We start from the raw sequence: 14,472 nt of genomic DNA on the forward strand, positions 1-14,472 counted from the left end.
TGCACTTATCAACATTAAATTTTAGTTGCCAGATTTTTGACCATTCCTCTAGTTTTCCTAAGTCCTTTTCCATTTGGTGTATCCCTCCAGGAACATCAACTCTGTTGCAAATCTTTGTGTCATCAGCAAAAAGACAAACCTTACCATCGAGGCCTTCTGCAATTTCGCTGATAAAGATATTAAACAATATGGGTCCCACAACAGATCAATATAATGTGTGTACTGCGCTGCTTTGTGTATGTGTATAATATGCATACTGTAGAGCTGTGTGTGTATGTAGCACAGTTGTGTGTGTATGCAGCAGATTTGTGTGTGTATAATGTGCATGCCATAGAAATGTGTGTGTGAGTATATTTGAATAATATCATGATCATGGACAGTAAAAAATAAAAATCCGGAAAAAAATTAAAATAATAACAAGCAGAGCAAGATACTACAGAGCAAAGGCAGGAGACACATGTACTGGGAAAGGTACATTTAATAAGTGACCATTTGCACCATTGCCGTTTGTTACAATGGTCAGCAGAAGTCACACTAAGGTAAAACAGGAGCTGGCCAAAATTATTAACCCCCTCTACATTAAACGGTTAACCCCAAAGTTATTGACCTTGACCCCTCCATTTCATTAAACCACTAGGAGGGTTTAAAAAGTAGAAAATATTTTTATTTCTAATTTTCTGTTGTCTAAACTGCTTCTTATAGTCCAATGCGTCCTATAGTTTAAAAAAATATGATAATGGCATGGATAATTAAAAATAACATCATCAAATTATGTTTAGCATAAAACTTGGTTTAGATAATGTCATTTTCTAATGGTACAATCCCTTTAAGGTGAGCATCTCTGTAAGGGTCCATCCACATGGGAAATTAAATAAAAACATCTGAATTTTGTTGGAGATGAACCAAGAATTTCACCTTATGGATTGCTAAGGTTAAAATCTGAATATAGAAGGAATGGAGCTCAAAAAGCCAAAATAATAAATATTATAAATATTTTATTATATCATGAAAAAACATCAAAATTACATACAGGAGAATGCAGTAGGACAGGGAAACAAAAAAGAACAGGGAGAGGAACAAACGGCGCCACCCTGGGTGGAAGACTCCGGTCATAAATAGTAGTGGGTGTAATCAGCGGGATGAATACATAATGATAAGAGAAAATAATGATAGCAAAATAGCACCGCGGATACACAGTAAATATAATAGCAAGGGTGAGTCCCAAATATAAGGAGAAGAAGAAATTAATTGCCCACACAAGAAGGAGCAAGAACATCCGGCTTACAAGTCAAGACCTGGCAGCAGAATAATAATCCATGTGGAACAAAACCGGAGTATAAATGAATGGATGAAACTCACCAAAATATCAGACCAAGAGGAGACCAGCCAGGATGGCGCTACCCCAACGCGCGTTTCGGCGTGCCTTCGTCAGGGGGGAAATCTGCAGTGAAAGCCCATAGAAAAAAATGGATGGCCTGTGGATAAATCCATATCACATGTCCATTTCTGTGTGGAGCTAGATGTCCAGTGACTGATACATTTGGAGTTTTTGCACGTAATTTAGAAAAATTCATAAAGTATTTCCAATAAGGACGTTGAAGGAAAATCTTGCTCTGGGGATATTTCATACTATTAGTGCAAATTGAGGATTTTAATGTATGGCATATCAAGGAGCATTGTAATTTGTTAACAAGCAATGATAAAAGCCTGGGTTCAACACTTCTGGCACTGATTCTATTCAGAGCAATTAGCATATGAATAGCAGATAAATAAGCCACTTCTGCGGTATTAAAGTAAAGGCGGACGAGGCAGCTGGCACGAGTCCATGAATCCATCAAACATATGGAAGAGTTCATTGAGCGGTACTCTATACTATCTATAATTACATTCTTTTGGATATGGCTGGCTAGTAGACTCACTGCATCTTTCTTTGAGATTTACCTTTATTTAGCTAGTATGTGATCAGGACATTTGTTTCTAATCTTTAAGGGGAAATAATAAGATAATAAAATGTCACATAAATATTGGTAGATGCAAGTTAAAGGGATTCAATGAGCCTCGCATCTGGCATGTCTGTAAATTATGCAGACAACCCATTGGTGGCGCTGCAGCAGAAATGAAGACTTGCTTCCAGGCTTCTCCTCAGATTAGAGATCATCTCTGGGGGGGCTCCAGCCGTGGAACACACTGGATAAGGTTGTCTTCAGAACCTGTCAAACCCTCTGTATCTATAATGCTACACCTAGGGTGAGCAATCTGCAGCGCTCCACCTTAAACTATAATCCCCAACATGTTCTATTCACTTCTATGGGAATTTCGAGAATGGCGTGGAGTGAGTGTGAATGCTGGGAATTGCAGTTTCACAACAGCTGGAGTGCTGTGTATCGCTGACTACTGTGCTGTGTGAGGCATACAAAAAATTTGGTCCAGCATCCAATAGTCTAGGACTTCTGATCATATGGCAGAAGACATAGCAGAGATTTGCTTCTATCATTCCCAAATATAATGATAGTAGCACAAATCTAACTTTCTATTTCTGTCCCTTCTGCTGAAGCTCTTATTACAATTATCTACCCATAATTTAAAGAGTATCTGTCAACTTATGACACTGGCTGACCTGTTACATGTGCGCTTGGCAGCTGAAGGCATCTGTGTTGGTCCCATGTTCATATGTGCCCGCATTGCTGAGAAGAATTATGTTTTAATATATGCAAATGAGCCTCTAGGAGCAACAGGGGGTTTTGCTGTTACACCTAGAGGCTCTGCTCTCTCTGCAACTGCCACGACCTCTGCACATCAGCAGAAGTCAGGACCAGGCATGATGATGTTTTCACTGCCTCGTCCTGTCAATCAAAGTGCAGAGGGCACGGCGGTTGCACTTTCATTAGCAATAAGGACACATATGAACATGGGACCAACACAGATGCCTTCAGCTGCCAAGTGCACATATAACAGGTCAGCCAGTGTCATAGGTACAAAACTGCTGACAGATGCCCTTTAAAGTGTACATAAATGTTCATAGTAACTTGACTTAAACCTGTAATATTCTTAATTTTTGGGTTTTGTTTTCCTAGCAAATTATGCACCTGAAATTCAGTTGGCTATCTAGCTTTAGAATCCGTACTCCTGTCCATTACTGTGTATGGGAGTACGTGTTCTCTTGTGGCTGCACTGATGGCTGCATAGTCATGAACTCCATAGCACATCACTCTCCTGCTTCTACCAGCCCTGCTTCACTAAAGCCTGGCCCAGAGGTGCTACATTAGGCTTTAGCAGAGCGGGCACAAGCAGGAGAGTGATGTCTTATGTGAGCCTGTGCCAAGCTTCAGTGGAGCAGCACTGGTACAAGCAGTAGAGAAATGTGCTATGAAGCTCTTGCCTGTACAGCGCTCAATCCGTACTCCTGTACATGTATGAGAGTATGGATTCTAAAGTACAAAGGCACCTATTTCTATGTCTAGAAAAAAATTAAAATAAAATAAAGCATAAACATTATTTTCAGCCCATTTAGAGCTGGTTTAATTAAAGTTCTTATAAACATTTAAGTACACTTTAAATTTTAGATAATTAGACTTTTAGAATATTTGATGATCCAGTGTCAATCAGGTCCAATTATTAGCACACACATGGAATTTTAGTGCACCAATTTAACTGGAAATGACTACAACTATGAATATAATTATATTAAGATATAGTACATAGATAGCAGTAATATAGTACAACTGTCATATTTATGTCTTTCTTCAATATTTAAAGCATAATGACTGTGCTTTTCAATCATAACTGCGAAGGTTATGATTTGTTATGTTTGGTCTCTTTCAGTCATATTATTCCTTGTTTCAGCTGCACATCTAGATGCATTTCTCTCAGAAGCAGTGGTGTCTTCTTTCTTACAGTACTGTATACAGTGACCTTGCTTCTGTTATGCCCTCTTCTTCTGGGAAGCTCAGAAAGCTGATAAGAATGAATTGACACAGAAAGGTTGGAGGCTCCTGTGATACAGAAGCAGTGTAGAAGCAGTTCTTTTATCAGGCTCAGTATCTCAGCTAACTCTGACATGACTACTTGCTCTCAGCCATCTTCTTAGTCTTATTTACCAGGGACAAATCTTGCCTGACAACAGGGACTACACTTCAACTTAGGTGAAAGTGAGACCCCCTTTAGTTACACCATTCTCTATTAAAGGGAACCTGTCAGCACAACACAACTTTATTCATTTAAATTCCTCCACAGTCTGGGCTTTGAAGTCAAGGAGGGGGTCCTATCAGTGATTGACAGCTACATCTGTACACAAAGTCATAGAGGGATGGCTGTCAGTCATTGGTAGGACTGCCTTCTTAGCTCTTCTTGCTTTTAAATATGCTGCCTGCAGCTCAAACACCATGGACAACATGACAGGGTCCCTTTAAATGAAAATAAATTGTGTGAAAGTACAGTGACTCTTTAAGCTAGCAGCAAATTCTTATTAAAAAAAGGCTACACATCTTTATGTGAACATCTACCATACATGTAAACATAAACATATAGAAATAGATGAATCAAATGTAACCTAATTGGCCTGAAAATTGGTATATGACACTCTGTGGTCTCCTTAGATATCTTCTAATTTGTTGTTGTGTCTTTTTTAATAAATAAAAAATCTTTCATCCCCCTCCTCCTTTAAGCTCTTTGTTTGATGGTGTTAACAACTTCTTTAAAACACATTGTGCCCCCAAATTTGTTATGCTTTTTGATATGCAAACCTTTAAAACCTTCAAAAATTTTCCCTTATTTATTTCAATCGCTGCCCCTACCCATCTCATCTGATGTCCTCTACTCCTCAGCACCCTGATCCAGCTTCAAGGTCCAGTCCAACCCTCACACTTTTATCAGGCCGTGATATGTCATTGTGGGCTCCTTCGTCCTCCTTCCGATTCCCTGCTCTTTATTTTCCCCAAGTGCCACTACCACAACTAAAGTGGCTACGAGTGCCACTACTACCCCTCCCACCAACAATAACACAGCTATGCATGGGGTCCCCCACCTCCTCCTGAACCTCCTCCTCATGGCAGTCCAAATGCGTACGTTGATTCTTCACACACAACTCAGGGGAGAGACTATATTGAGTAGATTCCATAGCACATGGGGTTTTCTTGCCTCTTCTTAGAAGGCTCTTCTGGAGCCACAAGGAGCAGAACGAATGCTGTGACCCCTGACTCCAAGGCACGATGTCAGACTCAGAGGTAACCTCAAAATCACCCTGCTATGACTGAGCGGAGAAAGCTATCCTGTCAGCCATCTAAAGCCTTGTCGTTTGGTAGATGGGCCCGACATATTTTTGATCAATTATATCCGCAAAGAGCTTCCAACTGTTCTTGCAGTAATTATAGCCACCAAGCAGCTTATTTTTCATTCAGTATTTGCTTATATCTTTGTGCAATTGACTAGCAGTGTGCTGTTACTTGTAGTTCTACTAATCACATTGTGTTATAGCCAATGTAGCGTGCACCTGCGCTCTCAAATTTACATACTATGGAGGTGCTGGTTCATTTTTTTTCTTTCCCATTGATAATACCACTGGGGGGTGGTGCCCCCAGTTGGTGATTTTGAACCATGCACCACCGCCCATTTACCATGTGCTTTAATTAGAAAGATTATATAGCTGTATTCTACTTTGCCCATATTGCAGGATGATAGCCTAGAAGAGGCATGTATATTATATAGCTGGGTCCTACTTTGCCCAGATTGTAGGCTGTAAGCCCAGAAGAGGCATATGTTAGAGTAGGCCCCGTCTGATGGAAGCCACCTTGTCGTTCGGTAGATGGGACCGACAATTATATGCGCAAAGAGCTGCTAACTGCTCTTGCAGTAAGTAAAGCCACCAAACATGCTTATTTTTCATTCAGTATTTGCTTCTTTGTGCAATTGACTAGCAGTGTGCTGTTACTTGTAGTTCTACTAATGCCACCTAATCCTCTTTGACTTCAATAAAAATGTGATGCCTATCGAAAGCAAGGGAGAACAGTCACCTACTACTACTACTACTGGCTAGATGGCTGGTGTTGCTACTAATGTTTGCACTACTCTCCATATTCTGACTCTTGAATGATGAGGCATGGGTCTTTCGTTCTCCAATCTTCAGTATATCAGAGATTTTATTACGAGGCCTATAAATGAAAAGTCACAGGTTTGGTACACAGATTATTAAATGGTACTAGCAAAACTGCACATGTATTTTCTGTAGTTTAAAGACAGAGGTTCAACTATATTTCCCATCCCTTCTACAAAGACAATGAACACTGGTATTGACAATTTAGAATGGTAATACAATGCGTGTAATAAAACTGCCATATTAGTGTAATTATTACAGTACAACACGTTCACTAATAATGCACAGTATCTTGATGCAATACGATGCGTTAAAGGGATTTTCAACCTTTCCCATATTGATGACCTATCCTAAGGAAGTGAGTGCTGCATTCTTTTGCATTCTGCATTTACCCTTACCTGTTCACCATTGACCTTGCAGCAGTGAATATTGTAATCACAGTATAACTACAACTGCTCTTTTAAAGGGATTGCCCACCTCAGACATTGATGGTATATCGCTAGGATGTCATCAATGTCAGAAACATGTGGGTCCCATCTCTTGAGACCTGTTCCTATCTCTAAAATAGGGCCCTGAAGTCAAGGAGAACTGACTTCACATGTACGATGTGCTCTTCATTCACTGTTATGAGAGTTCTGAAAATAGACGTGAGCATGAACACTCATTTAAGGGTGGTGACTATTTTGTATTTTGGTACGAGACACTATGATTTCTGTATCCCTTTAGGTTGTAATTAAAATATATGTACACTCATCCAAGCATGCATATACTGTTAGTTATTCCAACAGATATAATCACACAGTGACGGGAATTATCTACTAGGATCATATCGATATGTAGTAGCCCGGTAAGAAAAGGTTTTATTGTCTCAAATGCAATAAATCAATTTTGGATTATTGATTATTGGTTGTCATGGGTTACCACTATATGTTTAATTTGCTGTAGAGAATAGCTGTGTTGTAAGGCTTAAAGATACGTTGGGAACAAAGGTTTCTGGGCATTTACTATGTATTTTATGACAAGCTTGTAAATTCTTCCAATTTACACATCTAAATCAACAGAGATACTGACAGAGAACAGAATGTACTTGTAAATATAATTTTACCATTAAGTTAAAAACATATAAACAGGAAACTCTCCTCTCTGTCCGGTTTATATGATTATGAATAGTATTGCTGGGATTACAGATATAAACTGTAACAGATTCAGTGGCGTCCACAGAATAGAGAGGGCTTCATAAAAAAGGTAAAAGGTGATCCCCTATTATGGTGGCAGGTTTTTCCTTCTAGGACAGAAGAGCCTGGTGAATGTTTCACCCACCACACCTCTTCAATGAGTAGCAATTATTATTATTATTGTATTTATTTAAATAGTGTCAACATATTCCACAGCGCTGTACACAGATAGTCATCATTTACATTGCTACAATCTAAATTACAAACCTAACTGTACGTTTTTGGAATATAGGAGAAAACCAGAGCACCTGCAAGAGACACGCCAAGACTAGGAGAACATACAAACTCTATTCAGATGTTGTCTTTGGTCATATTAACAGTATTTACCAGTGTCAACTAGTGTTAAGCGAATCGAAGTTCACAAAGTGGACTTCGATGCGAATTTCAGGGAAAATTCGATTCGCGCAAAGCCAAATTTCTTCATGCTTCGTGGTAACAAATACATTTTCTCACCTCATCCATTTGCACTAGAAGAGTCCGCCATGGCCATCTTGATTGAAGATCCAGTGATAAATCTTGTGCACCGTGACGTATGACGTCACCATGCCGGCCAGCGTGATGATGTCACTCTGGATCTTCAATCAAGATGGCCGCGACGGACTCTTCACGAGCAAATGGATATGGTGAGTATTTAATTATTATTATAATATTTATTTTATTTTTTTACAGATTAACCCCTGACAGCCCTCAATGGTCATCTCAGATGCCAAGATCACCGATGAACGCAGCATCTGAGGGGTTCAATGACGGTGGGTGGCACCATTGCCGTTCCCTGTCATCACCCGCTACTCACAAAGAAATGCGCTTTGTGACAAAATACTTTCTTGGTAAAATCTGGCAAAGCAGCCAAATATCTAGTGTCAACAATGGCTCATCCCCACCTTTTTGCAAGGTCCCCATAGCAGATGCATGAAGTTTATGGTACATACACCTTTGAATAGTTTTTGAGGCTTCAACCTGGTCTGGTCACCCTAGCATATATAATGTGAATTTCTTTTTACTGAATGCATCAAATAGCAATTCCCTGATAGTTTTACTAATGATCACTGGGTTTTTTCAGCAAGGTGAGCATTATTTCTAACAATAATGTGCAGTGAGGCAAGAAATCTGGAAATCCTTGCCATTGATCAGTGAAACCACAGTATAAGTGGGATATATACTCCTGGCAGGCTCTGTACTACTGTATGTCAGTGCACTGCTGACTACAGGCTTTTGCTGTTTTACAGAGCAACAGCAGAGAATATAATTGCACCACAGTCCTGGACATGTTTCATCAGAATAATAATTGTTATTTAAGATGAATTTACATTTTTCTGATCACAATCTAAACATTACATAAAACCATCCGGATAAATGATCATGGATGACATTGTACAGCGGAAATCTGCCCTTAACTATTTCTTCTCCTATTCATTTAAAAGAGTTTTAGAAGAAAATTTTTCTGTAATCTGAGAACGTGAAACAGTATGTATTATAGAAAGCAGCACATTACAGAATAGAGTCTCAGCAAGATTGTTGTATTTAATAAAAGACCCGGTAGCAATAAAATTGTAGATCTGTGAGTATAAGTGTATATATATATATATATATATATATATATATATACACATTAGTAAGAAATGATTGGTGCTAGATTTTATGTATGCAAAGGGGTGCATAAATAATATCAGAGATGATAGATAGATAGATAGATAGATAGATAGATAGATAAGAGACAGGCAGATAGATTGATAGATAGATAGAAAATGATGGATATGAGATAGATAGATAGATAGATAGATAGATAGATAGATAGATAGATAGACAGAAGGTAAATAGGAGAGATAGATAGATAGATAGATAGATAGATAGATAGATAGATAGATTGATAGATAGAAGGTAAATAGGAGAGATAGATAGATATAGATAGATAGATAGATAGATAGATAGATAGATAGATAGATAGATAGATAGGAGATAAATAGGAGAGAGAGATAGATAGATTGATAGATATATAGAAAATGATGGATATGAGATAGATAGATAGATAGATAGATAGATAGATAGAAGGTAAATAGGAGAGATAGATAGATAGATAGATAGATAGATAGATAGATAGATAGATAGATAGATAGATAGATATGAGACAGGCAGATAGATTGATAGATATATAGAAAATGATGGATATGAGATAGATAGATAGGTAGATAGATAGATAGATAGATAGATAGATAGATAGATAGACAGAAAATGATAGATAGACAGATTTGTAATTTGGAAAATGAGTGTTTTTTCCTCCATGACCACAGGACCCACTCCCTTATCCTAGCTGTACAATTCAGCTCTGCTCCATCCCTATAGATGTTTTTAGTACAGGAGGGTTCAGCATATTAGCACATATGCCCAGCATTTGTATGTGTGAAGCAGCAGAACTATATTATACCCCTTCAGTTGCTCCATAGCTCCTTTAACAAATGTAAAGATCCCATTCTCTTCTCCTTAATGTATCCTTACGTCTTCTGCTTCCATGAGAAGTGCAGTCTGTAGTAGAGGAGTGGAGGATCCAGGGATGATCTAGCCTGCAGCAGAGCCTTCCCTCCTCTCAGTGCTGGAGATGACCTCAGTAGAACAGTGAGCTCTCCAAGGTGCTGAAGTGAGTGAGCCCAGCAGCCTGCAAACTGCACAGAAAACTCACTACTCCAAGAGGATTATGCAACCCAGAGCAAGCAAATGGGAGAAACACAGCTCTGTCTGCAGGAAGACTCAAGTATTTCTTCAACTAAGAGAAAACGCCTTAATCTGTTCCCCTCCATTGATACATTATATTCTATGGCTGCAGTAAGGAACCATCTCAGATAGAAGATCACCAAGGTATGTGGTTTCTACCAGTGGCTCTTATACAGTATATATTCTTAAAATAACCTATAGATAGTTAATTATTGATGCTATGGCTCCTGCATTGTGTGTTTTCAATACATGGGAACAGCATGGCATTGAATTGTATTGCTGCTTAGGGTGTATAGTGTTTTCGCTATACCTTTAGGGTAACATTAGGATGGTTCTTCTGGTAATTAAATTATCTGTAAGGTGATGAAGGGTTAATCCATTTACGGAATGTGAAAGTTTGCCTCACCTCTCTCATCTTGCCTTTGCTATGACATAATACAAAAAGTTTACAAGCCCAATTATTATTTGTGATTTAAGGTACAGCAAGAGGAAGTCATAGACATCTATCTGCAGGGGTCACTGGGCTGCGATGAAGATCCAGGCAATGGATGTGTTTTGCAATGTCTAAAATTCCTTATTATAAACGGATCAGGACCAAATGGACAGAAATCTGATAAAGGATTTGCACTGAAGGTGATAGGATGGATGAAATGTTCTAATATTACATTGGAGGCTTGTGAATTTGTAACCATTGAACGGTATATTTTGTAGGATTGTGTTATATAACAGTATCATCAGAGTATGCAACATTACCAAGTGCCATAAAACAATATACATTGCATGGTCAGTGAACAAAGTGATCCTCCAGATCTCAGATGCTACATTGGACCTTGAGATGCCATGTGTCGAATTGCAAGAGAAGATCCCAAAGGGCTTTACATTGAAACTTGATTTCTCAATGTCACCCCAACATAGATACAATGTAAAATGAGAAATTAGGAAGAGTTACAGTTTCCCCATCTGTTCTCTTAGAAACCCGCAGAATAGAATTACACTTTGTGGATTGTCTCCTTATGAAGTGTGGTCAAATGCCTCTCCATCCAATGAAGTGTTGGTTGCTGTCCAGCTGCCCTGTGGTGCTGAAATTTGGATGATGTCTAGCAGGAGAACTACAAGCTGCTGTTGCTTACTGCCACTGAATGAAGACAACGGGAGATTCCTTCTCTTAGCCATTTTCATTGTACTTTATCTCATAGCAGGAGCCACAATCTTTTCCACCATTGAGAGTCCATCAGAAGCCATAGCTCATAACCGCTGGGACAGGATCTTGAAGAACTTCAGTGAGTCCTTTAATATCAGCCTTCTAGAGCTGCGCTCATTCCTTAGAGATTATGAAGCAGCAATGGCAGCAGGGATCAGGGCAGATGCCCTCAGACCAAGGTGGGACTTCACTGGAGCTTTGTACTTTGTAGGAACAGTTGTCTCAACTATAGGTAAGATCTCATCTCTGGTGTCCATGTATGCTTCTAGCAAGGTGCAAACTCAACTTTTACATTCCATCTTAAATAGTTCATTGTAGAGAGATATATCTGTCTATAGGGTCTGTCTATCTATCTATCTATCTATCTATCCATCCATCTATTGGTCTATGTGTCTCACATGTATCTGTCTCTGTTTGCCTATCTACCTGTCTCACTGTTATATATATATATATATATATATATATATATATATCATATCTATCTATCTATCTATCTATCTATCTCATATCTACCTACCTATCTATCTATCTATCTCATATCTACCTATCTATCTATCTATCCCATAGCCATTATTATTCCTCTCTAGCCCCTTGCACTTTAAGTGTGTTCATACTTTTTATTATTGGTGCATCATATGAAAATTTACAATTCAGCAAAATGATGCATGTACACTCTAGCATGTTTCAATACACGTTGTCATAGCAACTGAAATAAAAAACAAAATACAAGGGTGCCCTCTATAGGCTTCATTTAGATTATTATGCAAGATCTACAGTATGCAGTGTTTGTGTGCAGCATTTGATCCACATCTGGGCCAAAGACTATATATATCTATCTTTTCAAAAAATGTTCTCTACTTTTACAATTTATAAGTATGTGTTTGACTAAAATGAGCAATTTTGTTTTATTCTGTAAATTACTGAAAACATTTCTCCCAAATTCCAGATAAAAAAAAAATTATATTTTAGACACCCGTTAAAAAGAAAAAAAAGTAAAAAAGACCACCGGTCAATATAACAAAGCAGTTGCAGTAATATCAGTCCTCAAAGAATGCTTAGAAAACCAGTTCATATTTATTTGTAGTCCAAAAATCAGTATTTCGTGGAATAACCCTGATTTTTAATCTCAACTTTCATAGATCTTGGTATGCTTTTACATTGCTGTTGGGTAACTTTATGCTACTCCTGGTGCAGACATTCAGGCATCTCAGTTGTGTTTGATGGCTTATGACTCTCCATCTTGCTATTCATCACATTCCTGAGGTTTTTAATAGGGTTTAGGTCTGGAGATTGGACTGCCCATGACAGTCTCTTGTTCTGGTGATCTTTAATCCTTGATTGTCCTGGCTGTGTGATATGGGGTATTGTCCTGCTAAAAAAAATAATAATAAACAATCGCCAGAGTTGGGAAACATTGTCAGAACTTGATTCATGTATCCGTCACAAAGACAAATCTGCCCAATTCCAGCTTTGCTGAAACACTTCCATATCATCAGCAATCCTGCACCAAATTTCACAGTAGGTGCGAAACACTGTGGCTTGTAGACCTCTCCAGGCCTCCTTCTAACCATTACATGACCTTGGTGTTGGGCAAAGCTGAAAATTGGATGACCTTACTCCAGTCCTCTATGGTCCAATCCTTATGTTTTTTTTGCAAACTTCAGCCTGGTTCTTCTTTGCTTCTAATTGATGAAGGGCTTTTTCTAGCTCTACAAGTTTGCATGACTTTAGCCCTGCTTCTGGATGCCTGTGCTTTTTGCCCCAGCTCCCGCTTGCCATTCTTTTTCTAGGTTCCTTGATGTCCTCCTATTTTTGTTAAGGAGACTTGAATAAGGTGGCCATCATCACTCAGAGTTGTTTCCGCCGTTTGCTAATCTGTAGTTTTGTTGTCCTTAATGTTTGCTGCTTGACCTTGTTCTTATTAACTGCTGTCCTTAACATTTTAAGGATGGAGGCAACCTGCTGCTCACTGTATCCCTCTGCCAATAAAGCTAAAATTGAACCCTTCTTTTCCTCACTCAGTTTTCCTTAAATTTTTTTGGCATGGTCTGTAGTTTTTTTTTTTTCATTACACTTACTTTTTGGGTACTACTAGCATTGCTTTTGCCATCCAGCTGGTTCTATAACAAGACAAAAGTGATGACCACAGGAGTGGTTTTTATACCATTGCTTGTTAAATAAGACTTCACTTAGTTGATCACCCAATTAGCACCACATTAAGTAGAATGAGTTGTGTCTGTGCTGGGATTCAAGAAACACTGGAATGACCATCTGTGGAGATGCTGATTTAAGAAAAAATTTGAGTGGTCTCTTAATTTTTCAGAGCTGTATATAAATTAAGTTGATTTGTATTATATTAGTATGGTTGATCATTACTGAAATTTAAGTTGCTCAGAGTAATATTAACGTTGAAAAGAAATCAAATTCTCCACAAGTGTGCTAAAAACTCAGCTGAAGTCCGACTCAATGGTGTACCTCCATGAGAAATTGACAAGGAGCAGCTATTAAATGGGTTGTTATATATCAGTCAATGGGGACATATCGCTAGGATATGCCCCCATTGCCTTATAGATGCTGGGACCTGCACCTATATCGAGAACGGAGCCCCGCAAAGTGGTGGCTGGAGACCTCCAGTCCAGCCACCACTAAGTGTTCTCCCCATAGAAGTGAATGGGAGTGCATCACGAATGACCTGCCACCAGTCTCATTTACTTCTGAAGGCCCTACGGAAATAGCCGAGAGGTGCCCCATAGAAATTAATGGAGGGCGGCTGCACATGTGCAGTGCGCCCTCCACCACTTTCGGGGCTCTATTGTCGATATAGGTGTGGGTCTCAGAGTTGGGACCCGCACCTGCCAGACAATGGGGGCTTATCTTAGCGATATGCCCTCATTGTCTGAGAAGAGACAACCCCTTTAAGTATGCCAAAGTCTTCACACATCACTATAAGCGTTGACTACAGTATATCTGTGTCGGCATGAACAGGACTCAACACTATCAGTATCACCAGCTATTACAATATGTCCTTGTACATCAAGTACCAATGCCTGCTTTAGGAACAGCCAAGATGTGAAATCTCCTAGTATTTCACAAAGTTCAGTTATCAATGTTCTTGCCGTCCTTGAAATACAATTGTTATAATTCCTGCATAAATAAGAACCAAGTCAGAGAAGTTGCAATGATTCATTTCATGGAGGTAAACAACAGAAACATGGGAGAATGGACTCTTGTGTGGCTTGTGG

At 38.9% G+C, this 14,472-nt stretch overlaps 1 protein-coding gene across 1 annotated transcript in view; it reads left to right on the top strand.

The window, feature by feature from the left end:
• Positions 1–11,119: 11,119 nt before the first annotated feature.
• The window catches only part of KCNK12 (potassium two pore domain channel subfamily K member 12), a 167,340-nt gene continuing 163,987 nt past the window's right edge, over positions 11,120–14,472 (top strand). Inside the window, exon 1 of the mRNA XM_044292507.1 lies at positions 11,120–11,462. Within this exon, the coding sequence (XP_044148442.1) occupies positions 11,120–11,462 (343 nt within the window). The remainder of the gene's footprint in view (positions 11,463–14,472) is intronic.

Source organism: Bufo gargarizans, chromosome 4 (genome assembly GCF_014858855.1).
Source record: "Bufo gargarizans isolate SCDJY-AF-19 chromosome 4, ASM1485885v1, whole genome shotgun sequence".
Classification (NCBI taxonomy): domain Eukaryota; kingdom Metazoa; phylum Chordata; class Amphibia; order Anura; family Bufonidae; genus Bufo; species Bufo gargarizans.